Raw genomic sequence first — 24,978 nt, forward strand, 5'->3', positions numbered from 1 at the left:
GCGCTAACCACTGCGCCACCGCTCCCCTCCACCCATTCACTCACACAGGAGACGAGTGCGCTAACCACTGCGCCACCGCTCCCCACACCCTCCCACTCGCACGAGGTCGCGGCGGCCCAGGCGTCGTCAGCTGAGAGGTCAGCGCGGGGTCGTGGATGTTTGTGGTGGACTTCTCCTCTGTGTGCGGAGCGGTGGCGCAGTGGTTAGCGCACTCGTCTCCTGTGTGCGGAGCGGTGGCGCAGTGGTTAGCGCACTCGTCTCCTGTGTGAGGAGCGGTGGCGCAGTGGTTAGCGCACCGCGCTCGATATCCAAACCCGGGGCACCCGAGTACGAGTCACCCCCCTCCCCCCCATCGGGGCCTCAACATCACCGTCTCGGTCGACTTTCAAGTGAGCACTCGTTGCGTTGTTAGAGACATCGGCAATGAGGGAGACAAAGGCGGCCTGGCGTGGTTGCACCACCGGCCACGGCAGCCCGGCGTCGGTGTTGGTGGAGGAGGCGTCTTCTGGGTGTACGCGTTTGTCCGCGTGTCCGTAAGCAGCTTGCCAGTCTCACTGGGCTAGAGACCGCGAGGCCTCGTCCACCGCCGCCGCCGGGTGACCGTGGCCCCGCGTGGCCCCGCGAGGCCCCGCGTGGCCCCGCGAGGCCGCGCGAGAAGCGGCGTCTCAAACACCCCGCCGGGTGGTCGCCTCCGCACGAGGCCTCCCCACTGCCGCGGCCCAGCCCCCCGTCGTTGCCTGGCCGCGTCGCCCGCGCAGCCTCACGTCGGGGCGGCGTGCGGGGCAAGCCCCGGCTGCGGCGGTGGGAGTGTGGAGGAGAGATGTAGGGGGCGGGGAGCAGCAAGGTGGGAGCTTCGTGTCCACAAGGGGGCGCCGCGATACCAAACACGGCAACTGTTTAACACGAAGTTAAAGGGTTTAGTGACCAATTTAATCAGTAATAAAGGGGTTGTTGGGTGGGGTGGGTGTTAGATCGCGTAAATATTGTTGTGTCGTTAAGCCCGCCACCACCCGACAGCCAACGAGTAACTAATTGTCACGTGAACAAAACGTGCCAATTGGTTACGATATCAGCACACCGGTGTGTCGGAGACTATATCCACAACATTTACAATTCGGGTCCGACGTTTCGCTGATGATTACAACTAGCAACATCAGGCGATTAGCCACAATTGTGAAGACGTCTTCTTGTTTCGGTTTCGGATGAATAAAGGTGATACCATCACTGTGAAGATCATGGAGGTGAATGTAATCATATACATTACAATGGATCATGTTAATCTGAGAATATGCAGTACCTATTATTTGGTTATTCACAGTTAATCAACAAACAGCGGACAACTCAACAAGCTGTGGTCAGTCTTGAGAGCCTCTTTATTAAAGGGATTTCAAATTCGGAATGCAATGGGTACACAAAAGCTTTCCAGTGACTTCACAATGCATGTCATTATTTAACATTCAATAAGTGGTCGCTGACATTCGAATCCTTACCCATAAATTTAGTGAATGTTTCAGTTGCGGTGGTTATCGGATTTTGGGATGATGTGAGATTGTCTAGTGGTGGCGTGATCTTGCACACCCATGCTCCGGCACTGGATTTGCATGAAGATTGGGGAATTTGTGATGGGGTGTAGGTGCCCATCGCACCACCGTGAAGGATGGCAACGGATTTTATCCGAGACCTTCATCCAGCAGTGGATAGAGTACGGTTGATGATGACATTTGCAGAGGTGACATACTGTAATGGACAGCTGTGCACATGTATGTTGCACTTTTAGATACTGTAGTATACAAATCTATTTTGCTACTTAGGGATGTTATGTATTACTGTGTGTCCGTGCCTTAAATGCAAAATGTGACTAAAGTTAAAACTGTAATTTAAATGTCGGTATTTCATTACATTTGCCATGCACGTAGAAAATGTCATCATCAAATATGCCTCCATTGTACAATGTTGTAACTACCCTATTAAACCCCCGAATGACCAGCATGGTCAAATATATATATGATGAACTCCTTTTTCACCATACAAATAATCCCGTTGACCTGCACGGCGTGGGCAGGCCCTCATCCAGCAGTGCATTGACAGTAAGGGCTGTGCATGTACTGTGAACTGCATGCATTGCCTGTGGGCATTTGCCACGTATTTCTTATCCTAATAACAGACGGGCAACTTGAAGCTTGGCATTCCGGTTTACAGACTTCTGTGTCGTCGGTTCCCTGTGCAGGTGGCGTGTCCGCAGCCATGCCTGTTTCGCTGCGTGCCCTTCGGCAGCTCGCCGTGTTCTGGGGAGTCATGTCAACTGGAGGTGGCAGCCTCATGTACTACCTCCTGCAAAGTACGTCACGGCCGTGGCTCATCACGTCTCACCATGCCCAATCACACGGCAGCACACCTCAGCACACGTGTCAGTCGTTGGTGTCGTGGAGATACGCGTGACACACGCAGAGACGTACACTCACACACTTGCATGGCGTACGCACTTGCACGTACGCACACATGTGAACACATGCTGAAATTTTAGAGAGGAAAGATTGTTCGTTATATTTACCATGAATTAAACAGAGGAGAAAGGGCAGATCGGCAATTTATATTTTTACTGGACTGCCAGTCTCCCACTCGTGTTGAGAGAAATAATTATTTCAGCCCAATTGCTTATCTAAAACGCATCTCAATCCAACAGATATAATGTTTAACAAAAATGTTTATTAAAAGCTTCAAATTAATCCAACATTCATGCTTCAGCTATCAATTAAGTTACTCATTCAAAAAAGCTTTTTTTTGGCCAGGTTAGAAATATACAAAACTTTTTGGGCATGTCAAAAAAGTAAAAGTCACAGCGGTTTCCCGCTCATGTGAGCGTGGGACAGTGGTTAAGTCACGGTTACAACCCCGAGTCATTGATAAAGAGGCCACATTCTTATGGCAGGGGAAACTTTATAGAACAGCCTCCACGCAGTGGAACACATTTTATTGACCCGGGAGAAAAATGAAGGGCAGAGTTAACATGTACGGCCTAATGTATGTGTTGGTGGGAAACAGCCTCAGAAGTTTTGAAAACGTTCCATCAAGGGAGTTCAAATGATGAGGTAGCCGATGGGTTCATGGGTCAGAGCACCGAGTCGGTTTCACGCACCGAGTTGGTTTCACTGACCGAAGTAAATTTTATTATTACACAATTTATTACAATGAGTCATATTACTACTCATATGATAAAGTTTGCTTTTGCTGACGAATTTACTTTTGTGTTCTCAAGGCACCCAAACGGTTTGTTGCAGTTAATCAGTCGTAAGGGCTTGTTCTACCTTTACCATTCCCACCCGGATACGTTGTGCAACTTTGTAGGTAAATTACAAATATCTTCCTCTGTGGAAATGCAGACTCTGGGACTGTATGGAGGGGTGCTGCAGTGGCGAAATGCTAACTACCTCGCCTGGTATACAGGAGGTCGTGGGTTCCATCCCGACCCTGATTCCTGTATATTTGGGGTTTGCATGTTCTCCCCATGATTGTGTGGATTCTCTGGTTCCTCTGTTTTTTTTGTCCACATTTAGAAACATGCCTTTATAGTGGTTGGTTGCTATAAATGTCCACATGATAAGCCACTTCGTTGAGCTATCATTTGTGGCCAGGTCGCTTCTGAAAAAGAGCTATATTGTTCAGTGGGCCTTACATGGTAAAATTAATTTTTTTTAGTTTAGATTTGGTTTAGAATTGCTGACAACTCCCTGCCCCTGTACAAGTCTAGGCTCAAGACTCTTCCTCTTGATTGCCCGTTGGAAATGTAGATATATGTTTGTGTCTTGCTCTTTTCGGTGGTTTCCCGTGATGGACATGGCCTAATTTTTGTACAGTGTCTTGAAATACAGCTCCATTTAGATGTTATATTTACATCAAAATTGGATTTGTGAGATTTGCCTCTGCCTAATTCCAGTTCGGCCTGCCCAAGCCACCCTTGTGTAAACTGGCTGAGATGCAGACTACTTTAAACATCTTTACCCTTTCTGGCAATAAAGCAGCTGTGTTAAGATGGTAAAAGTTCAAACTGAAACCTTTTGCAAGGAATCATGTCTGCATTAACCACCCATACTTGTGGTGAACATGCAAACAAAAGACATGCTCTGATATGAGACAGCTTTCTTAGAGCCTAGTCTCAAACAGTGTTAGACCAGAGAACGCCAAAAGGCGAACAGCACAAAGACAAGGATGCACTACCAGGGCATTTATAGCCCGTGGCGAGCAGCTACATCATGGGACCTTTCTTGCCAGTATCAAAATGTAAGAATTGGTTTTCCCCTTTCTGGCAATGAAACAGGTGTAAAGATGTCAGTTTCAAAGACAATGCATATATGACCAGAGCATGTTTTTGTTTGCATGTTCGCCACAAGTAAGTGTGGTTAATGCAGACAGGATTCCTTGCAAAAGGTTTATATTTGGTGTTTAAACATCTTAACACCTGAATTTTGATTTAAAGCTTTCGTGACTGCAGGGATTCATATTGTTGGTTCTTTCGGTAAAGTCACGTAGAAGGGAAACAATAACATTCTCACGACGTTTAAATTTTCTTGCTGTGGTTTTCACACCTGATGACGATTGCTTGTGTTGCAGTCGAAACGTCGTGATAATTTTATTGTTTTATATTTTTATTATTTTATTGTTTCCCTTCTACATGACTTTACCGAAAGAACCAAGAATATGAATCTTAACACTTGTTTTATTTCCAGAAAGGTTAAAACCAATTCCTATATGTGCTGACGTTAGTTCGTAGAGTTCGATTGCCATTGACACTTCCCTGCCTTCCGATTGGCTGCAGAATATTTTGTGGAATGGGGCTCCACCCCATCCACGTCACGAATTTGGGCAAAAACTGTCTCAAATTTAGTGGAATTGCTTTGGCATAAATTTTCGACAAGGGATTCCACAAAAAAGTGTGAAAAAACTCCGCATGAATCAGACTGCTGATGTCATGAATTATCACATTCAGCAGGTTTAAGGCTTAACCATTTTAATAAAGCAGTTAATCTATGTCCTAACCAGCATGGGCAGCTCTTAATAGAGCCATTTGCAGATATATGCCATCTCAGATTTCTGACAAGCCTCTTGCAGTTTGTGTCTGTTGTGTGATTCTCGACCATTTGGTACGATATTTTATATTCTAATAAAATGTTCTGTATCTAGGAAAGCCGAAGTGAGGCTTAATTAAGACTTTTAAGGGGGGGCCCTACATCATGAATTGTAGCCAAGTCCATTTTAAATTTGCATGTGTAAGGAAACCGAAGAACCCAGAGAAAACCCATAGAAGGGTTCACAAACCTCCCAGCCTCTTGTGTTTGTGAATTTCACAAATCTCAAGTGCTGGATTTTAGGCATATGCAAGGACATACACAGTGAGATCCCTCTAATCTGCGTAGGGATCCAATAATGGATATCCATAATTCTCATTATCTTGAGTTTTCATCCAGCTCTAACATGTAACCTTTTATCTCAAAGAATTGCAAATTATAGGATTGATTTTCTAATAAACTACTCATGATCCATAAAAACAAAAACTCGAATGGGGGAGCTGTGGTGCAATAGTTGTACGCCTTGCTATCAACCCAGTTATCTCAGTCAAAATCCCGCCCATGACTAAAATCAGTGGCGAGTGATATCTGAACCAATTGTAGCATCAACCCAACACAGAAGGCACTGACCAGCGTGGTAATAAAGTATGATAAAAACACATGACCGACATAGGATTGGGTGGCCTTCATCCAGCAGGGGATTGACAAATAGCTATCAATGTCATTATAACTCCATCGATTAGCACGATTCGCTATGTAAGGTGGGAAAGAAGTCCAACATATATACCTACAACAGAAATGTATTTCTGTAATCCATTCATGGTTTCCACAGTTGGCTCCAATGGCAGAGGACATTTGTTTCTTAAAGTGGAAGGCCTCACTTTTCACAAAATACATTGGCCAAATCAAAATTGGAACGTGCATCAACGTTGGCAAGGCGTGGTTCATAATTAGGATTAGCTAAGCCAAACATTATATGGTTTGTTTGTTTTTGAGAATAATGCAGGTATTGAAGACATCAAAATCAAATAAAACGACTATTAAAGAAAACACAGTGTGCCTCAAGACATTTGCTGACAGGCGATGGTATGGTAATCATGGTGTTTGACTTTCAGCGTCAAGTAATTGACAAGTTTATTTTCTCTAACCATGTTCTTCTTAACAGACACAAGATGTGTATTTAAACTTAATTATATTGTCATTATAAAGTTGCGTAACTGTAACTTACACTTTACATCCTGGTACCAGCGTTGGCCATGAATCCTTGCTCATGTAAAAAAAAAAGCTGTATTGTTTGTCTTAATAGGCTATTGTATTAAGAGTGTTTCAAAATAATAAGAATACTCATTCCTTATTTAACCAGGAAAGGCACACTCAATATGAATACTTGTTTTCAGGAGGGGTCCTACATTGAGATGTTTTGCCAACACCAATGCCTTTGTATGATTTTTAGCAATGGGAGGGAACCAGAAAACCCTGCAGAGCAAGGAGAGAAGATATACATAGCATACAACACAAAGAAGTACATAACAGAGGGTGACTAGGCAAGTAAAGAAGCCATGCCAAGTCCATTCCTGGAGCCATGCAGGCATTTCTGTGGGAAATTGCATAAGTGTGTCTGGCATTGTAGAGTTGAGGTCACAACAGCGATGTCCAACAAACAGCAAAGAGAGCTCTAGGGTGATGTTTGTACACCTGATTGTCACTTTTGTGCAACGTGTCCAGCAGCCTTGAGACACGTGTGTGCATGTCTCATGGTGCAGCCCTTATCTGCTTGCTTTTAGTAACGTTTTACTTTCACATGGGTGCTGGCCACAGGGCCAAAGGCACAATGTCAAGTGGCCAGTAAAACAGCACTACTTGAGGTACAATGGATAGGTGTTAATAGGGATTTTTTTTGTTAACTGACCAAAATTGTAATAACTTGTGATGTAATTCCAAAGTCAAGCAGTGCAAGGGAAGAAGCAGAAAGAAGATTAGTGTTTCGGACCTGTGGTTAAAGACCGTGTGAATGAGACAAAACTGTCAGTCTGGTAGACCGAGCCCCCTGATATGGGTAGGGGAATGAATGGATGAAGATGTTTAAATGAAAATATATAGTTATTGTGCAGCCACGGTGGCGAGATGTTGACTACTTCGCCTGGTATACGGCATGTCGTGGGTTCGATCCTGAGCCTGACGCCTGTACAATTTGAGTTTGCATGTCTCTCTCCCCGTGGTCGCGTGAATTTTTTCTGGGTCCTCCGTTTTTTCTCTCCACATTTAGAAACATGTGTTTCGGGTATTTGGTTGCTATACATTTCCACGTGATGAGCCATTTCGTTGAGCTATCATTTGTGGTCAGGTCGCTTCTGAAATATAACTGTATAACTCAGCGGGCCTTACCTGGTAAAATAAAAATACGTAAAAACGTGTAAATAGTATAGCTGTGTTGCTGGAAAGGGTCTGACTGCTTAAATTTTTTACAAGAACTACTTTCTCGTTCTTCAGATTTTATTTTCCTTATCCCAGTTCTTCCTTTCACAGTGGGGTTTTACCTGTAAATGAGAGAAACAGACTCATTTTAAAGGGTCACCGCGCTTCACCAAATTGCATTGCTTTGTGTTTTAAACAAGATGCTGATAATTCATGAAAATGGTGCAAATTCTGTAGGAAAAATAAATGTTTACAGTAATGTGAAAATGTGAGGATTTTGATGAATGATGTGATCCCTTGCGGTTTGGAGTGGATTGTGTGTAAGAGCTGCAGGTGTTTAAATACGCTCGTGTGTGTTGTGGTGTGTACGTTTATCCCCTTCTGGCAAGCTGAGATCCCATGCCCCAGACAGGGCATTAAGCTGTGACAGAACACAGTGAAAGTCTATTACACAGGGCTGGAAAAGGAGCAGAACAAGCACAACTGGGTGGTGGTGGTGGTGGTGGCGGCACACGCCTGTAATCCAGCACTGTGGAGAGAAGGGTTGATGCTTCACACAAATGTTGTGAAACTCCCACTGGGTGTCGAGGTCACCATACCCTGGCTCGTCAGGAGATGGCATTACATCAAGTGGATTGATCCCCATCTGTAAAGGGATAGGGTGTTGCCCCCATCACACAAGTGGATGTTCTCTGGTACTCCGATATCCTGTTATGTATAAACACTCATTGGATTAAAATATATTCGTATGTATAGAGGGTCGCAGAGCTTGAGCAATCGTTGGTAGTGTTGGTTCACCCAACTTTTCAAGAGGTCAGTGAGTAAGGGGAAGACCTAGAACCACATGGTATGGTAAGATACTATAAGAGCAAGCATTGGAGGCCTGTTCAACAGCTGAGTGAGAAGGAAGAAGCTGATGTTGAGGTGCGGTGTCATCAGTAGTATTGACAGAATTGGCTACCGATGGTACCTTCATTCCAATTAGGTGGAATCTCCTTGCCCTGATTGGCTGCTGTTTTTAGAATGGATATGGGTTCTGCCAATTTGGTTTGGCAGAATGGTGATAAAAGTCCCTCTTGAATTGAACATAATGGAGTCTGTGGAACTTTCCACTGGGCCACATTCTACTCAGTTCATGAATCAGGCCCCTGATAAATGAACAAAATAAACTGTTCCAATTAATTTTGAGAGATCATACTCTTGGTGAGGATTTCTTCATGTTTATGTGTAACTATGGATTAAAAATGTCTAACTATTATGTGGCACATGCTGTTTCCAGAAAATAAGCAAACAACTCTGTGTGCCAATAGATATCCTTTTTTCATGACAATAACAAAAGTGTTTTCAATATAGATTTCCTGTTCAGTGTAAAAATTGTGCTGTCTTTAAAAATTATATTTTGTTTCCCATTGGGCCAAAAATTGAACTCACGCTCTGTGGTTTGGCAGTCTTATCAGGAATCCATCAACAACAGCCATGTGGTAAAGTCTCATCACACGTGACATTTCGTAGAAAGCTGCATTACAGCTTCAACAGAAACAACACTCAAACCACTGTGTGCAGGCAGACGGATGAGCTCGATTTCAGGCCAGGTTTCATTTCTTTAGTCATTTAAAATGTCCAAGAATTGACTAGACTTGCTGCGAGTGTAAATTGAACACTAAAAAGGCGATTTTGAGAAATATTCACAATGCGTGACATTTCTCGCCGGTGTCTTAAACTCAAATACAATATATTTGACATTGCCCATATCTAAATTAACAGCTCTTTTGGTATATCTAGAAGAAAATAAATCTGAATTATCTTTCATGCGGTTAAATAAAGAAACTGATATTTAATTTCCAGCACCCGTACACCACCCAGCCAGGGGTTGTCTGAATGTGGAGACTCTTTGACGCGACTGTGATTTACTCGGAGCTTCTTTCCCACGTGCGAGGTTCCTGATCCATGTGCTGGGCGAGCCTGATCAGGGAAGGCCCTTGCTGAACAAGGGAGCCTTGTATGTGTGCCACTATTACAAATGTACTTTTCAAAATCACAAACTGTATATTTGCACATTTCATTCTGCAGAAACAATGAAATGCGCTATTCGGTGACGTTTCAAAGCATGCATGATGTAATACAACTGTCAATAGTCGCATTTGAGAACTGAGCATTAGTGATGATACCATGCTGATAAGTCATAATAATGATGAAACTGGTCTCTTCTTGTCTCACTGCTACAGGTTGGTGAGTCACATTTGCTGAATATTTTGGTTGTGACTTAAGACAACATTTCAAAATTCAGTTCTGCAGGAACTGGTGGTTTTTCGTGACACTTAAGGTCGGAGAGCTTATTGTACCGACAGTGCATGTTTTGGGGTGTTTCAATGTTTTGGGTTTTTAACGGGTTTATCTCGGCGTAAACAGATTTAGGCTATTGTTCCAGCATGCGGGGCTTTACTCAGTGGGGCGAGAGGAGGGTGTAATTTCTTGCCCACCATCCGACTAAGGGAAGCCTCACCGTGAAGTCCACTTCCCTCCAAATCTTAGACACCGCACAGCACCGAAGTGCATTGGAGCAAGAACGTGACACTCACCTGCTTCTCACTCGTTCTCTCTTAATGCCCCCAAATACCAGGAATTCCATCACTTCAAAAATGTCCTTGGTTACTCTTCCATCTAAGTCACAACTTGATTCTCAGCTGTCAATTCTTTATAACTTTACTTGCATTTGACATACACCCGTGTCTCAACATATTAATATACTCGTTACCTTATTTCTTTTTCATGTTTATGCAACTTCATTGTAATTGTACTATGATCAGTTATTTATCTGCCCAAGTCACTCTTAGCTACAGGGAAATTTATGATTTTAACATTGATTTATGTTTTTGCTAAATATTGTAATTGTCATGTGACACGGTTGTTGTTGCTCTTTATGCTTCCATGCTGTACTCTAATTTAGTTTGTTTTGCTTTGCCATTTTGGTGACCACGACCACTCTTGAGCTCTGACCTGGTTAAACAAATAAACTTAACACTAGAACTTGTTGTGGAATGAGCCAGAATTAACATCACGGTACACCTGACATTTGGCACCTTGAGAGATTGTGAAAGGCGCCTAATGTTTCAATTATTATTATGTATGGGCCTGGAAATAATCACTATATTCGTAAATTATTTTGCTGAAAGCTTGATAAATTATTCCTCAGAAATGGGCTTTACACAAATAAACTATATTCATACCTTTGCCCAAACCCACTGACTTTTCTTAATCAACATGATGTCGACAACTTTTGCAAATTCTCTAATCCATGTTTTCCTCTGTGTGCCTGTTTTTTGTATGTATGCTTTTATTATCACAAAATGCGAGCCCGACATACCACGCACTGAAAAGTTCCAGCATCAGGATACAAAAATTCCACGGACATCTATTCCGGCGGGGTGGAACCACATGAAAGGCAAATAATGAAGGGAAATAGGGCCCGCTACCCCACCTCTGTCTGCCCCTTAATATAACTACAAGCACACGCCTCTCCATGCTGCTTTGCACACTCTTCGGCCATTTGTTCCATTTTCATGATCAGTGTCCATGTTTACATTCCATAAGTCAGAGGAGGTGATATGCCAAAATAAAAAAAGGTACATTCGTTTGTTGCTTAATATGATCGGGTTTTCAAAAGTACCCTACCCCATCATCACTTGTCTCTTTATTCCATCGTTTTGATGCTGAAATATCTTTATTTGTTTAGGGAACTTTCACGCAATTATGCTTAGCCTTTGTCGATTAGGAAAAGGCATTTAACTCGGTGGAGATTGATGTAATTATCCAAGTGCTCGCACACCAATTCCTATATAATATACTGTACTTATAAATAATAAAATATATTGAAAGGATGCAAAAGCTACACTGAGACGGCATTAAGAAGTTAAACAAACGTTGAATCGGAGTCAGACAAGGAGCCACGCTTTTGCTACATCTATTCACAGTGACATTCGAAGATACTTTCCAAAGTTTAGATTGTCGAAATGACGACGTAAATATAAATAGAGAAGATATGAGCCACCTCAGGTTTACTGATGACACGGTCATCATTACAACAAATGGAATTGGACTACAGGATATAGTTGAAGAATTTAATGGAAGCTGAAAAGTTTGGCTCAATATATGTATGAGCAAACAAAAGTCATGTACCGACATAAATGCTAAATCAATATTTAACAATGTTTTTGAGCAGTTTGTTATTGGAATGAGACCTTAAAACTTTGTGCACATCGAGGTTATATTTTTATTGGATGGAAGGCTGCGATTTAAACCGGACATTTCGACCACCTAGGCTCAATGCTCTGAAACAACCAAAGAGCCACCGTTTTCAGAGCCTTAAATTCATGAGTTTTTCAAGTCGGGCTTGTCCAGTATCACCAACTGTTAGTGGGCACATGAGCTTGCTATTTGTTCAAGCGATGAGGCTGTTGCGCAACTTTGTGGTTCTCAAATTCCAAAGCTGTGGATTTTTTGGTTTAGTGGTGTCCCAAGTTAGCAGTAAGCGCTGCATTGTTGTGAATTTGGCGACCGCGTGTTGGAATGCGTGCGTTATGTTTATTCCCCAGATTCCACTCATCTGGCCTTGATTCTGCCTGGGCCATGGTACACTATGTTCCTATTGCAGTATTTTTATCTGCCCAGCATTGTTCAGGGGTGCGCACTTGAAGTGGCGATCATTGTCATTGTTGTGGAAATGGCCCCGTTTGTGCTGAGGCATTTAAGTAAGCATAGTGGCTAAGTGAACAATGATTCGCTTATATTAGAGCATTGATTTACTCTCCAACACACTGGTGTGCTGCTGTACCAGTAACGAATTGGCATATTCTGTTCATGTGACAAACCTGCTAATTGGCTGTACCGGGAGGTGGTGGGTTTAACAACACCTTTTTTTACACGATCTAACCCAAAAAAACCTGTATTATGGATAATATTGGTCGCAAAGCCTACTTGTTAATCAGAGGATTTAGTTTGCGATCCTGACACTGGCTGAGATAGTTTGGCCTTCTTTCCAAAATAACTTCGCATGTGTAGTGTCGAAATGACGGCTTAATGGTCCCAGATGAATAGCAATGCCCTTTATATGCCCATGGAATCGTCACTGAGTCACGAGACAATGTTTTCAGCAAAGACAAGCATTGCAATGTTTGTCCAGATCCTTTTTTAACGAGTGGCATACGGGAGGAAACCAGGGTATCTGCACAAACCCATGCACGTGAGGGGGTGACACTAAAAAAAACTGAGCACGGATTCAAGAATCCATTGCTGTACTGCCATATCGTGGCCACCTGTAGCCCGAGCCTACAACACCTGGACATATCCATAGTCTCCCATACGAGTAGCAGTACAAACCAGGCTTAAAAATACTGCTTAGCTTTTAAGATCGGATGAAAATTACTGGTGACGTCCAATAAACCATAAAATTACTGGTGACGTCCAATGTGGGCAATCATTCCCTCAGTTAATCACCTCCAGTATGTAATGTTCAGAATACTGTAGCCCGAATATATTTAAATGAATAACAACCCATTATAAAGCAACCAACGTTCCTTCCACACATTCAGCACTTTGAACACTGTCCCATCAGCCAACAAGGCTGGAACTCACTTTAAATTACGTGACTGCAGTTACCTAGGTTAATTTTGCATGAAGAGATAGGGAACCGTAATGGTCTTTATATTATTGGTTCCTTAGGTAAAGTCACGTAGATAGAAAATAAAAATTAACAAGAATAATAAAATTAAAGTAAAAATAATAAATTGAAACTAATAAAAGCAAGAAACCCACCACGTTTCGATCGCGATACAAGCGGTCTTCATCAGGCGGAGAGAAAACAAAAGTTTAAAGTCAAAACGTAATGGTCTTAGCATAATAACACGGTGACAACATTACCAATGGCATGCTGCCTTTGATGTCAAGCTTAGTAAAGGGGTGCGTAATCCGCGTCACTCTGGCGACACCGATTACGTACGAAGAGTGCCGGCGTCGAGTCACTGGGCTGTCGTGTTTGCCGCGTGTTTTGCCAGAGCGGTTCCAGGGGTCCGAGTTTTACCAGCAATCCGTGCGGGCGCTGGAGGAGCACACAGAGAGCATGACTGCGCTTGGCGCACCGCCCTTGCGGACGCATCTCCTGCACCTCCGCGACACGACCAACAACCACGTGGACGCCCTCTCCGCCAAAGTACCAGCCAGGCACACGGGGGAACACACAGCGTGGTCGGTCGCGTTGCAGGAAAATACAGTCAGATGGTCGGTTTAATTGGGGTAAGGCTCTTTGAGCCAAGAAGCTCTTTTTCAATGGCAAGGTATTGTGATTCACAAGGTAGTGTGATTCACAAGGTATTGCGATTCACAAGGTATTGTTATTCACAAGGTATTGTTATTCACAAGGTATTGCTAATACATTGGGTAATTTATTTTGCGATTCACCTTGTGAATCACCTTGTGAATCACAATACCTTGTGATGCCTTGCTAATCTCGTCAAGGAGCATAAACCATAACGTGAACTCCGGTCATCCTCGCAGCGCCTTTTGGCTTACCATAGAATGAAGATGGTCAGTGCATCACGCGCTTTCAGATGTGTTTCTGTGGCCGTCTGGAACGCTTTTCCTTCCGACATCAGGAAGCCACTGTAGCTATGCACTTTTAAATCGAGATTGAAAACTAATTTATTTACAACTGCCTTTTGTGTTTACTTTGTTGTCCTTCCCCCACACCTCCGATTAGCACAGTTGGCTACGTACGGTGTGAAAATTTCAACATACATACAATGGCGACCCAGCCAAAATGGTTGACACTGTAGCAATCAGGTTACATGGGAAGACAGGGTTTTCAGGGGTTGCATAGAACAAAAGCAGGGAAATGTGAGAAATGACCAATAAACAACAGGAATTACGTACAATTGAAAACCAGCGAGTAATCCAAAATAAAATTATTCGTGGCACAAGTGAGAGGAACGCACATTTAACGTGGCATTAAAAACATCACGAATTAGAATTGCATTTGTTTGTTACATAAAGTATTTCCAAAAATGGCATTCCCAAGTTCCAGTCATAAATGGCTTTACCAATGCCATTCACAAGTGTCACAGTGGGAGTCACAAAGCAATGTCTTCAATGCAGATACAGATGATGGGGTCAGAATACTGAGATTAGTGACCAATTAATTATATAATTTAGGTGCCATAATTGAGAAGGCACTTGACACAATTTGAGTTCTAAATTTCGGAATGGATAACAATCGGAGGCCCGTCATATACAGTACAACGGTGCTGAGTAGACGGGGCGGTGTTAAACATCAAGCCAGGGTGGCTCGCATGGATTGGTTGTGAGAATTGTTCTTCAACTTGTTCAGCACTTGTCGGGTGATGGAGGGTCTTCACACAAATTTGGTGGGATCTTTAAACGGCCCAACCCAATCACCTATTGCGAACCAGAATTTAACGTCATTTAAATTGTGTGCTTTCACCAGTTATAGAACGAAGGTTCTCTCGCACTTCGAGCTCTTGGTGGCAGCCAGTTCACTCACGCCTGGACAATGATAGTTTGCTTTGCACTTCATTTGGTCTCGTGCTGTTTTGAGAGTTAACACGGTCAAATAAATTATGAGGTTAATACGTGTCTCCCCGCTCGAATGAGCATGGAGCGGTGCGGATTTACGTCGGTGGCCCTGAGCCAGCGTGGTGGAAATAACACTCCCATAGCGGGGGCCAAGTCTAGCGAGAGAGAAGAATCACTGTTGGCCTCCCACAGAGTGGTGTTCATTTTAGTTGACCCCAGAAAGACGACGGAATGAGTCGGTCGTAACGTCGGTGTGCACTCGCGACGTTCCGATTGAGAGTTGCGCACTTTGCCACCCGACTGGATGCTTGGACAAATATTGCACAGATTTGAAACTTGCCTTTTGAAGGGCCATTCCAAGGAGTCTGGCGTAGCGACTTGAAACAGTGCTGTCTGTAACGACATTTCCGTGCTTTGGTGCCAATCGTACAATCGGCATGTATATGAACGAAAATCACGTATATCAACTGCTTAAGGGGGTACAGCAGTACAAACAGCCTTTGTGAGCACATAAATCTGGTTCTACTTTGACAGCACAAATCCCTAATCGCTCAACTCAATATTGGCTGCTTTACACACATCCCTGCGTAGCGTGGGGACAAAGTAGACCCACACTTCACGATGAGTGATTGGTTAAAGTGCAGCTGCATACCCAGGCAGCCAGTGATGTAGCACACCAGTGCCAGGTGCGGTTGCCAGCGCATCGCACATGTGCTTGCAATCCGCTACACTCTTTTCGTGAAAACAAAAATACCTGTGGATTATTTGGGTTTATGCGTTTCCTCTGCCAAAGACGCATATCCACGTTGACAATATTATTATTTTTGAAGGCACAGGCTGGGGTCCTGACAGCATTGCTTAAATTTATCTTAGCACACGGAGGTTAATTGAAACATGTTGTGAAATCCATATTTTTGTAGTTTTATTTGGGATCTTTCCTGAAGTCCACAAAGGTTTGAATACAATATTGCATGTGTATGAAAGGGAATTTTGTACGTGACCTTTTCCCGGCACAGGTATAATGTCAAAAAATAAAAATGTATTTACAGCTCTTTAATCCACTGCAAGGCAAAGGCCTCCACAAGCCATGTTGGCAGCGGGGTTGTTTGACCATACTTCACCACGCTGGTCAGTGCGGGTCGGTGAATAATTTTTCAAGAGAAGCCCCACGAATAATAGATTTCACAGGCGTCCATTGACACACAAGTGCACTGCTCTTAGAATAGATCCTCAGCCTCGTGATGTGATTCCGATACCACAATTGGAATTAAATTGTGAAAAACAATTAAAGTAGGATCAGGCTCAAGAGAGGTAAGGCAAGGAAGGAGGGTGGTTCACAGGATCAAAGAGTGAATATTCTTAAAAGTAAAGTTTTTTTGGTTCAATCACGTAAATATATATGTGTCGTTAACCCACCACCACCCGCTACATCCAATTAATAAGCTTTGTCACGTGAACGAAACGTGCCAATGAGCTATTACTTCAGCACATCGGTTTGATGGCGAGTACACCCACGATATTTACAATTTATCTACGACCTTTCGCTGGTGATGACAACCAGCTTCATCAGGCGATTTTCCAGAATTCTGAAGAAGTCTTCCTGCTTCCGGTCTTAAATAGAGCAAGGTGATGAGCAAGGCGATGTGGTCAGGTAAAAAGATCAGAGTGGGGTTCATTGTAATCACGTCAATTATAATGGATACGTTAATCTGAAAATATGCAGTACATATTACCAGATGGATTAATCCATTAATGTTTACGTGATCTAACCCAAAAACCTTTATTTTGAATAATATTCGTCATGAAAGCCTACGTGTTAAAGTGAAGCTTCTGCACGTAGGGGGAGAGGGGTACAGTGGGGTACAAAGGAAACAAGAATGGAACTTTCTAATTTAATGGACTGGCCTGGAAACTTATTTCGCATCTCGTCATAATTTGTGACAATTCCTCGTATGCACTATATATATACACAATGCATCCAGTTGTCATTGCCCTTATTATCTTATCCTTTTCTTCGAAAATTATTTTATACTGTGGTGTTCAGTACGTTGCTGTTGTTGAAGAGGCTGCGTGCCGCTTGTGTATGGAAATCTGTGAAACTACTGTACATCGGTGAAAAAAGAGCTTAATAGGTCATCGGAATTCCTCCTGCAGTATAAATCAATATTCCGGTCCTTCTGATTCTGTGTGGCACAGCTTGCGATCCCCGTGTCTGGGCAGCACGCCCGCGGCTTCCTGAGGAGCAGCTCATCCCGAACGGAGCCCAAAGAGAGGTGATGCGACTCGACCACATCCACGCGAAACCCAACCCGCGGTGCCACAGACCACACCTTGCATCCGTGTTTTTCGGGAATGCTTTGGGATGTCTGACCAATTATTTTCGTAATTAATACGGTATTTTGTTCATGGCGGGAAAGCAAGTGTCTGGAGGAAACCCGTGCGTGCGAAGGCGTAACACACCGATGGGTTCAGGAACCCACCAATGGGTTCAGGAACCCACCGATGGGTTCAGGAACCCACCGATGGGTTCAGGAACCCACCGATGGGTTCAGGAACCCACCGATGGGTTCAGGAACCCACCGATGGGTTCAGGAACCCACCGATGGGTTCAGGAACCCACCGATGGGTTCAGGAACCCACCGATGGGTTCAGGAACCCACCGATGGGTTCAGGAACCCACCGATGGGTTCAGGAACCCACCGATGGGTTCAGGAACCCACCGATGGGTTCAGGAACCCACTTGCTGTGCTGCAATACCCTGGCGATCTTAACAGCCCAGTGGGTGTTTCACAAATCCACGTGATCCACCGACCCTTGCTTCCAAAGTTTTTGATCACAGGTTTGTGCTACCATGCCCGGCCCAATTTGGCATTGATGGACCTTGCTGTGCCCTGCTGTGGTATGGCAGTCAGCATTTTCCGTGGTGACTCCTTATGACTATCTGAAGAGTGAGTTGTGTGGCCGATTAGGTTCAACCATGGAGTACTAAACTACTGCTGGGTGGCTATGTTAGTGAGATTCATGTCTGGATGAAGGCCAAAGAGAAAGGTATCTCTGGTTGTAGTAAGAGGAAGACACTTATTTTGAATCTACATACCTAGGCCGTGACCCAGGCTGTTCAATAGATTGCTCCAGTGAAGTCCCTGTGACATGACTCCCATACATATCCATACGCAAATGCCGTGATCGCTCTCCCTCGGTGAACATGCAACGTTGGGCCAACGTTGGCGCATATGGTTGGAACCGAGCGTTCAATGTTTATGGGGTTGCTACTGCCCTACCGGTCAGGAGTGCCCAGGGTGGGGGACGCGTGATGCTCTGCGCTGCGCGTGTCCCGCTTGCCGTGGGTGACCTGGCCGTGCAGTGTCACTCACGGCCGAGCTAGGTCACAAGGGTCGCCGGTCGACCAGAACTCAGCCATTAGCGAGTGGCCGGTCCGCTTGCCTTACCAATGGGGATGGTCCCGGAGCAGCTATAAGCCAGTGAGTAATGACCGATTTATAGTTATTTTTTTGTATTGTATTTGTTACACGGACGATGGTCCCCGGGTTAGCCAGGCACTCTAGATACCCGGTTATTGCACGAGAGAGTTCTGTGGTGGTACCGTAAGCACAGCAGCAGCAGCAAAACAAAGACATCAACATTGCAGAGAATGACTATAGCAGGGTCCTTAAGGAATTTTGTGCGACTAACAAACGAGGTGCTTAACGGTCGTAAACGAAACGCAACATGAACTCAAAAAACAGTGCAAATATAATGATTCATATACTTTAATGTGATTTAGAGAATTAATAACGGATCGTCTTTGATTCCCTATACAAACGTAATACATGGAATAATTTAAGCATGAACAAAATCACACACACACACCTTGTATTCCCTTGACCAAAAATTCCCACGCCTAACCTCAAAACGTTACGTTTCCGTATACTTTCCCTGGAGGTAAATCCCAATGTACAGCCCACAGACGGAAATCTGTTTCCCTTTGTGACCGAACTGTACCTTGGCTGCACGAGCCTCGGCAAAATTCACGCTAAAATAATATTTAAAACAACCCACTAGCCAACACGGGCTCGTGTACAGATTGTAACGACTGGACTGGGAATAGCCCTGCTCAGCCACACAAACGTTAAACGCACCTGCAAAATAAAACACAAAATCAACCTCGACGCCGACTCTCATCACCGTCTCAGTCTGATAGGAGAATGGGAATGCATCACGGTATTGTGCTTTCTCTCCCAAAAAGAGTTATTCACGATTTAACAACCACATTTCTGCTGTTTGACATCCAAATAATATGTAAGTATGTTGAACTTTTATCACACCGTACATAGCCAACCGTGCTAATGGGAGGTGCGGGAGAAAGGGGAAGAAACCAAACACGCAAAGCAGTTCTAAAGAAACGAGTTTTCAATCTAGATGATTTAAAAGTGCACAATAGCTCCAGTGGCTTCCTCATATCGGAAGGAAGAGCGTTCCAGACGGCCGAAGGAGCGCAACATTTAATTACAGCCCCACAATGTCTGCGGTCGGATGTTATTCTGAGAGGACGTTATTCTGAGAGGACGTTATTCTGAGAGGACGTTATTCGTGCAACCACACAGTCACGTTTCGGCAGGATTTGGCCACGAAACGTAACAACTTTGAGGTAAGCAATTGAGCAGAGCCGAGAGACAGCTTCAACCTCCGCAACGGGGCTCTGTGGCCACCACTGCAGTGTCCCTGGCCTCGAACGCCCAGGGAGGGCGGGGCTACACGGATAAGGGGCGGGGCAACACGGATAAGGGGCGGGGGCTACACGGATAAGGGGCGGGGCTACACGGATAAGGGGCGGTGCTGGTGAATGCTAATAGACTGAATTTTTCAATTGGGGATGCATTATTTTGGTGACAATTCATCGAGAAAATCCTCTGCACCTGTTGCACTGTCACTCAATGAAAGTAATTTTAAAGTATTTTTTTTTCCCCCTCAATGTATAAAACACGTGTTGGAGAGCCTGGGACATGACTTAGGTGTGTGGAGCTCCAAGCGAGGGGGTCACACGTGACGACAGCACATCTATCCCTCTGCTTAATGAACGAAGCAGGAGGATTTCTCCACAAATCTGGCCGTCGCCTAATAATGCTAGTTGTAATTACAGGCGAAACGTCGTACTCAAATTGTAAATATTGTGGATTTACTCTCCAACACATTCGGTGTGCTGAACTGGTAACGAATTGGCATGTTCTGTTTACGTGACAAACCCTTACTAATTGGTTGTGTCGGGTGGTGGCGGGTTTAATGACACTTTTATATTTGCGCGATCTAACCCAAAAAAACCCTATAATTGATATTGGTCTTTTGCTGTCTTTCTTTTATGGTGGGACTGGCACAGATATAAATGAGTTGCCTAGTTTGAGCAATTGAGATGCGTGGCATGGCGAGTACATGACTGTGTGTGGATACCTAAGGAGATCACATTTGTTTGGGTGGATGCTTGTTCCCAAGGCTCTTTTGGGCCAAAGAGAATGCAAGGTGATATGGTGGGTGTTGAACTTCAGAGGCGTGCACTGATGGGTGTGGACCACTTGACGGCCTGGTCTGGTGCCACCCTTGCAGGTGGGAGATGCAGGAGGTGGTGCTGTGCTTGGGAAATGGCAGCTGCATCTCCATTCTGCGCAAAGCCGAGGGGTCAGAGGAGTGACGTGGGAGGTGACAGCGACGCCGTCGAGGGAGCTTGCACGGAGGGTTAAGTTTGACGGGTTATCCCGGCTTGAAGTGCTGCTCGGCATCACGGCTCACGGCTCGGGGTCACTTCTCCGTCAGCCGATGGTTGACTACCGCTTGTGAGAGACCCCCCGTTGGTTGCAGTCCTGCGACCAGGTTGCATTTAAAACACTTCAAGGATTTTTTTTGTTTGTTCTTGTCCTGCTTTGAATGGCACTCGAAGGAATTTCCTTTGAAGGAGTTTTATGCAGCTCGCCACTGGTACTGGACATTTGCATGACACAATTTGTCAAATAGAAATTCTAAGATTTTAGTTGTTGGCATTCTCTGCAATGAGTCTATACATAAGCAGATACCGAAAACCTGTACATTTACATTTGTTCGATGAAATGGATTATTTTATTTTATTAAAGGCAGCTTATGTCGGAATCAGAATATTTATTTAGACTGCAGGAGGAATCCAATGAGCTATGAAGCTCTTCTTGACAGATGCCGAGTACGGGCAGGTCAGCACGGTACACCAAACATTACAAAGAATGATTGGAGTCCACAAATAGAGAAAAGGTAAGCAAGTCACTATAAATATAAATAAAGCATACAACTACAAATTTCATGTAAACATGCTGCCTTGAAGGAGTGCGATGTTCACGGATGCTGGGCGGCTGTGCTGGAAAATTCAGCAGCAGTCAGGACTGAATCGCGGTGCAGAGTTAATGGTTTGACTTCGGCATTCATTCACAGCAGAAGGGAATCACCGACGAATGTTGGCTGCAGTATAGACAATGTAACCGGTATTGTCCAAAACGTGTCGATTCTGAAAAATGACACTGGCAGGACCCTCCTGCAAAGAGTCTTGAGACTCGGTGAGGCTTTCCTGAGCAAAAAAGCATCAATGATACCAATATGTGCTGGTGTTGTCGCTAAAATTCCACGTTAAGCATGTCCACAATTTATAAAGTCAATCGCGATATCCGTTTACTTCTACGAGCCCCCTGCAAAAAAGGACATCATCCTGGGTAATTAGATGGCTTAAATGTGGCTGAAGTACTTGGCTTTGATTTACACAATAAAAGATACGTTTGCTGAAAATCAAGAGTTCACAATAATATTTTATTATCAAAGTACGTAACAAAAGCTTTACAAAAACATTTAATGGATAAAAGCAATAAAGTGTGGATACTAATGTAAAAAATATATACTTATTTGTTTTTACTTTCATTAAGAGCTGCAAGCCGACTGCACTTACGAGTATGGAAAGCTGATCCTGTACTGCAATCGTTGGGATGCAACAACTCGCCAGTTAAAAAATAAATTCTCAACCAGTACACGTGCAATGGATCCTATCTGTCATCAATTATGTAAGAGTCGTACGTTTCCACCTATTCAGCAATGACCATGTTTATGATCCCTGTCATAGCAGGCATTGCACGGTGTAGAAACGATCTACGTTCGGCACATTGGCAAGTTGGAACTAAAGCTAAAAAAACATTCGTGAAGCAGCATGGAGAGAGGTGCATGTCCGTAACTACGCTGCGATACAGGGAGAGGAACGCATGAGTGGGGCGATGGCCAGTGGAGTGGCAGTCAGAGGAAGGAACGTGCCCGAGACTCATCCACCGTGGAGATGGCGCAATGAATTCAGCTCAAGGACGGGTGCCAGATTGTTGCATCTCAGGATCGCGGTGGTTTGGGGGAGGCCTTCATCCAGCAGTGAACATATCAATTCCGATATGTTTATACCACTATAGACGCTGCATGCACCACGAGGGAAAATATCAATTTCTGGATTGAATGTTGGCAACCGATCAAATCGTGGGAAGGAGCAAATCATGACATCGTTTTGTGGCAGAAGCAGCACCCTAAACAACTATACCATTTCTATTTTACCAGGTAAGGCCCACTGAGCTATGTAGCTGTTTTTCAGAAGTGACTTGGCCACAAATGATAGCTCAACCAAGTGGCTTATCGCATAGAAATTTACAGCAGCCAAATACTCGAAACGCACGTTGATTCTAAATGTGAAGGGAGAAACCGGAGGACCCGGAGAAAATCCACACGATCACAGGTAGATTAACATGGAAACTCCAAATATACAGCAGGCGTCAGGGTTGGGATCGAACCCACGACCTCCTGTATACCAGGCGAGGTAGTTAACATCTCACCGTGTCGGAGCTGTGAAGAGGGACCAACAGCTCTGGTCTCATCTGGAAGAATCCAAATGCACACGCAACCATTTTCAAGTCGTCTAAGCATTGGCCACAATTTGCAATTCATCAAAGGCACTCGTTTGTCCCTTTCCTGAATTCAAGCCTTATCCTGCGTGCCAACGTGACAGCGATGCACGGCCCAGCGTTGTTTGCTTTATTAATTTCTGTGCAGGGCCACGCATTGCAGGGTTTCAAGCGCGCGTACCCCCTAAAGTGAATGGAGTGGTTTAACGGCTGTCGCACCATGCAGTGTGCACGCATCATCAACAAAGGTGTGTTGATTATTACACGTCAAAACTTACATTGCAAGAGTCCCGCTTCGATATTGCCCTAAAACAAATCCTACGTACAAAGATGGGGTTAGATGGCCCGACTTGAACCACTAATCCGTGAATCTGCCATAGAAGTCATTTAACCGATGATACCGTTTAGGCTAGGAATACAAGTAATTACATTAAGGCGTACGGTAAGTGCAGTATATTTCTTATGAAATAACTAATTACATCTCACTGCAGTCACTTAACATAGCAATTGACAAGGACCTCACTGAGGCTAAGGTGTGCATTTACTTCTATGAATGTGTGGAGGATTGCATTCGTTGCTTGTGCTTACAGCCACTAATTTGATGATACGCAAACCTGGAACATTCTCACTTGGACAACTGTGATGACATTCTGCTGTGAAGTCTCAGGAAAATCTGAGAGTTTATTTACCAACGTCGGCATGAATTTAACAAAACACGATGGTGCAAAACAAGAGCTGTAAATAGCTTTGCAAAGTGTCACCTATAATGAATTAGAGAACGCTGACATTGGTGTTCTCGAAGTGCCCCGAGGTACGGTGAAATCAACTCGGTTGAAACTGTTATATCAAGCGTGAGAAGTAATATTGCTGGCGTCACAGCTTCCTGTGCCCCTTGGTGCTGACGGCTGCTGCACAGAGAACGCGTTTGGAGTCCACCGATCAACGGTGACAACACGGACACACACGCACACAGTGCTCGGATTAGCGGACGTCCAGCCCGCCAAGAGTCCGAGGTGCGGACGGGCGTTTGCGGGTACAAAGACGACCGCGCAGCAGCAACAACTCCGACCGCACGCCTCCGGCCCGCGCCTCAATCCGTACCAACGCCGGCTACGGCCTAACGGGCCGCACGGGGCCCCCGGGCCAGTCCTCCACCGGCCATTCAGCTCAAGCGGTTTACCGCTCCTCGAACAGCTCGGGTGGCATCCTCAGAGCACGATCTCTCTCTGGATGTCGTGGGCCAGGGGGCAGCTCTGCAACAGGGGGCAGCAGCGCGACATCGGCTTCTCGCCGGGGAACGAGGGGGAAGCGTCCTCATCCGGCCCGGCCTCCCCCGCAGCCTCGGGTGCCGCGCCGGCCTCCCCGTTCACCGCCGCCGCGACCGCGCCGCCCGGCGTGCCGGCCTGGCCGGCGGCGTCGCTCTGCGCGCCGGGCTTGGCGGGACGCGGGACGGGATCGTGCAGGCTCAGCCCCAGCAGCGTCAGGGGGACGTCCGACGGCAGCAGCCACGGGTGGCGCAGGCTCTCCTCGGCCGTGGCTCGCCTCCTGCGGGCACGCGGGCACTCGTGTGAGGCGGCGCAGGGCAAGTCGAGAGCCAGGGCACGTCGAGAGCCAGGGAACGTCGAGAGCCAGGGAACGTGATGCGTCCCAGCAGCAGCAGCAGCAGCGCGTTCGGCGCTTATTAATGAAAGTTTACGAATCGCAAATACAGCGCTGTACGCTTCACAGCGGATGTTAAAGATCCCGTGATGCGATTCGAACAGAGTAAGGGGGTTCTCGTGTGCATGCGTCATGGTTTCAAATTTGAAAATGTACCTTTGTAGTTCTCGGGAATAAATACAGGAGTATTGCCCCCTCCTGTCAATCTAATCCAGGCTGTGTCTGTGAAACACAGCGGCGCCCTCCTTCGTTATAGCCTTGCACTATAAGAATGGCGCGAATACCTAATGTATATTCATATTCTTAATTCTTTCGGTAAA

The 24,978-nt window shown here is 45.0% G+C and overlaps 2 protein-coding genes across 5 annotated transcripts in view; one reads left to right on the forward strand and one right to left on the reverse strand.

Annotated features, from left to right (window-relative positions):
- The first annotated feature begins 24 nt into the window (after positions 1-24).
- Positions 25-22,093, forward strand: COA1 (cytochrome c oxidase assembly factor 1). 4 transcript variants are annotated; one of them, XM_076054658.1, is made up of 6 exons: positions 144-389; positions 542-844; positions 2,228-2,338; positions 13,529-13,683; positions 17,259-17,335; positions 20,661-22,093. In XM_076054658.1, exons 3-6 carry the CDS (start codon positions 2,245-2,247, stop codon positions 20,743-20,745), a joined length of 411 nt encoding a protein of 136 aa, XP_075910773.1. In that variant the 5' UTR covers positions 144-389; positions 542-844; positions 2,228-2,244; the 3' UTR covers positions 20,746-22,093. The 4 variants fall into 4 exon arrangements, with proteins under 4 accessions (XP_032802427.1, XP_075910773.1, XP_032802426.1 ...); XM_032946536.2 differs by lacking the exons at positions 144-389; positions 542-844 and adding an exon at positions 25-137; XM_032946535.1 differs by lacking the exon at positions 542-844.
- The window catches only part of LOC116938833 (serine/threonine-protein kinase 17A-like), a 39,021-nt gene continuing 35,902 nt past the window's right edge, over positions 21,860-24,978 (reverse strand). The window contains exon 7 of the mRNA XM_032946533.2: positions 21,860-24,544. Coding sequence (XP_032802424.1) covers positions 24,208-24,544 — 337 coding nt within the window. The 3' untranslated portion in view covers positions 21,860-24,207. The remainder of the gene's footprint in view (positions 24,545-24,978) is intronic.

Source organism: Petromyzon marinus, chromosome 4 (assembly GCF_048934315.1).
Source record: "Petromyzon marinus isolate PM22_M1 ecotype Great Lakes invasive population chromosome 4, UKy_Petmar_22M1.pri1.0, whole genome shotgun sequence".
Taxonomy (NCBI): Eukaryota; Metazoa; Chordata; class Hyperoartia; order Petromyzontiformes; family Petromyzontidae; genus Petromyzon; species Petromyzon marinus.

Excerpts from the sequence above, each read along its gene's own strand:
- COA1 (XM_032946534.2), top strand. The coding sequence starts at position 424 with ATGAGGGAGACAAAGGCGGCCTGGCGTGGTTGCACCACCGGCCACGGC. Across the intron at positions 2,339-13,528 it reads CATGTACTACCTCCTGCAAA|AGCGGTTCCAGGGGTCCGAG; the intron begins GTACGTCACGGC and ends GTGTTTTGCCAG. Across the intron at positions 17,336-20,660 it reads CGAACGGAGCCCAAAGAGAG|GTGGGAGATGCAGGAGGTGG; the intron begins GTGATGCGACTC and ends CCACCCTTGCAG.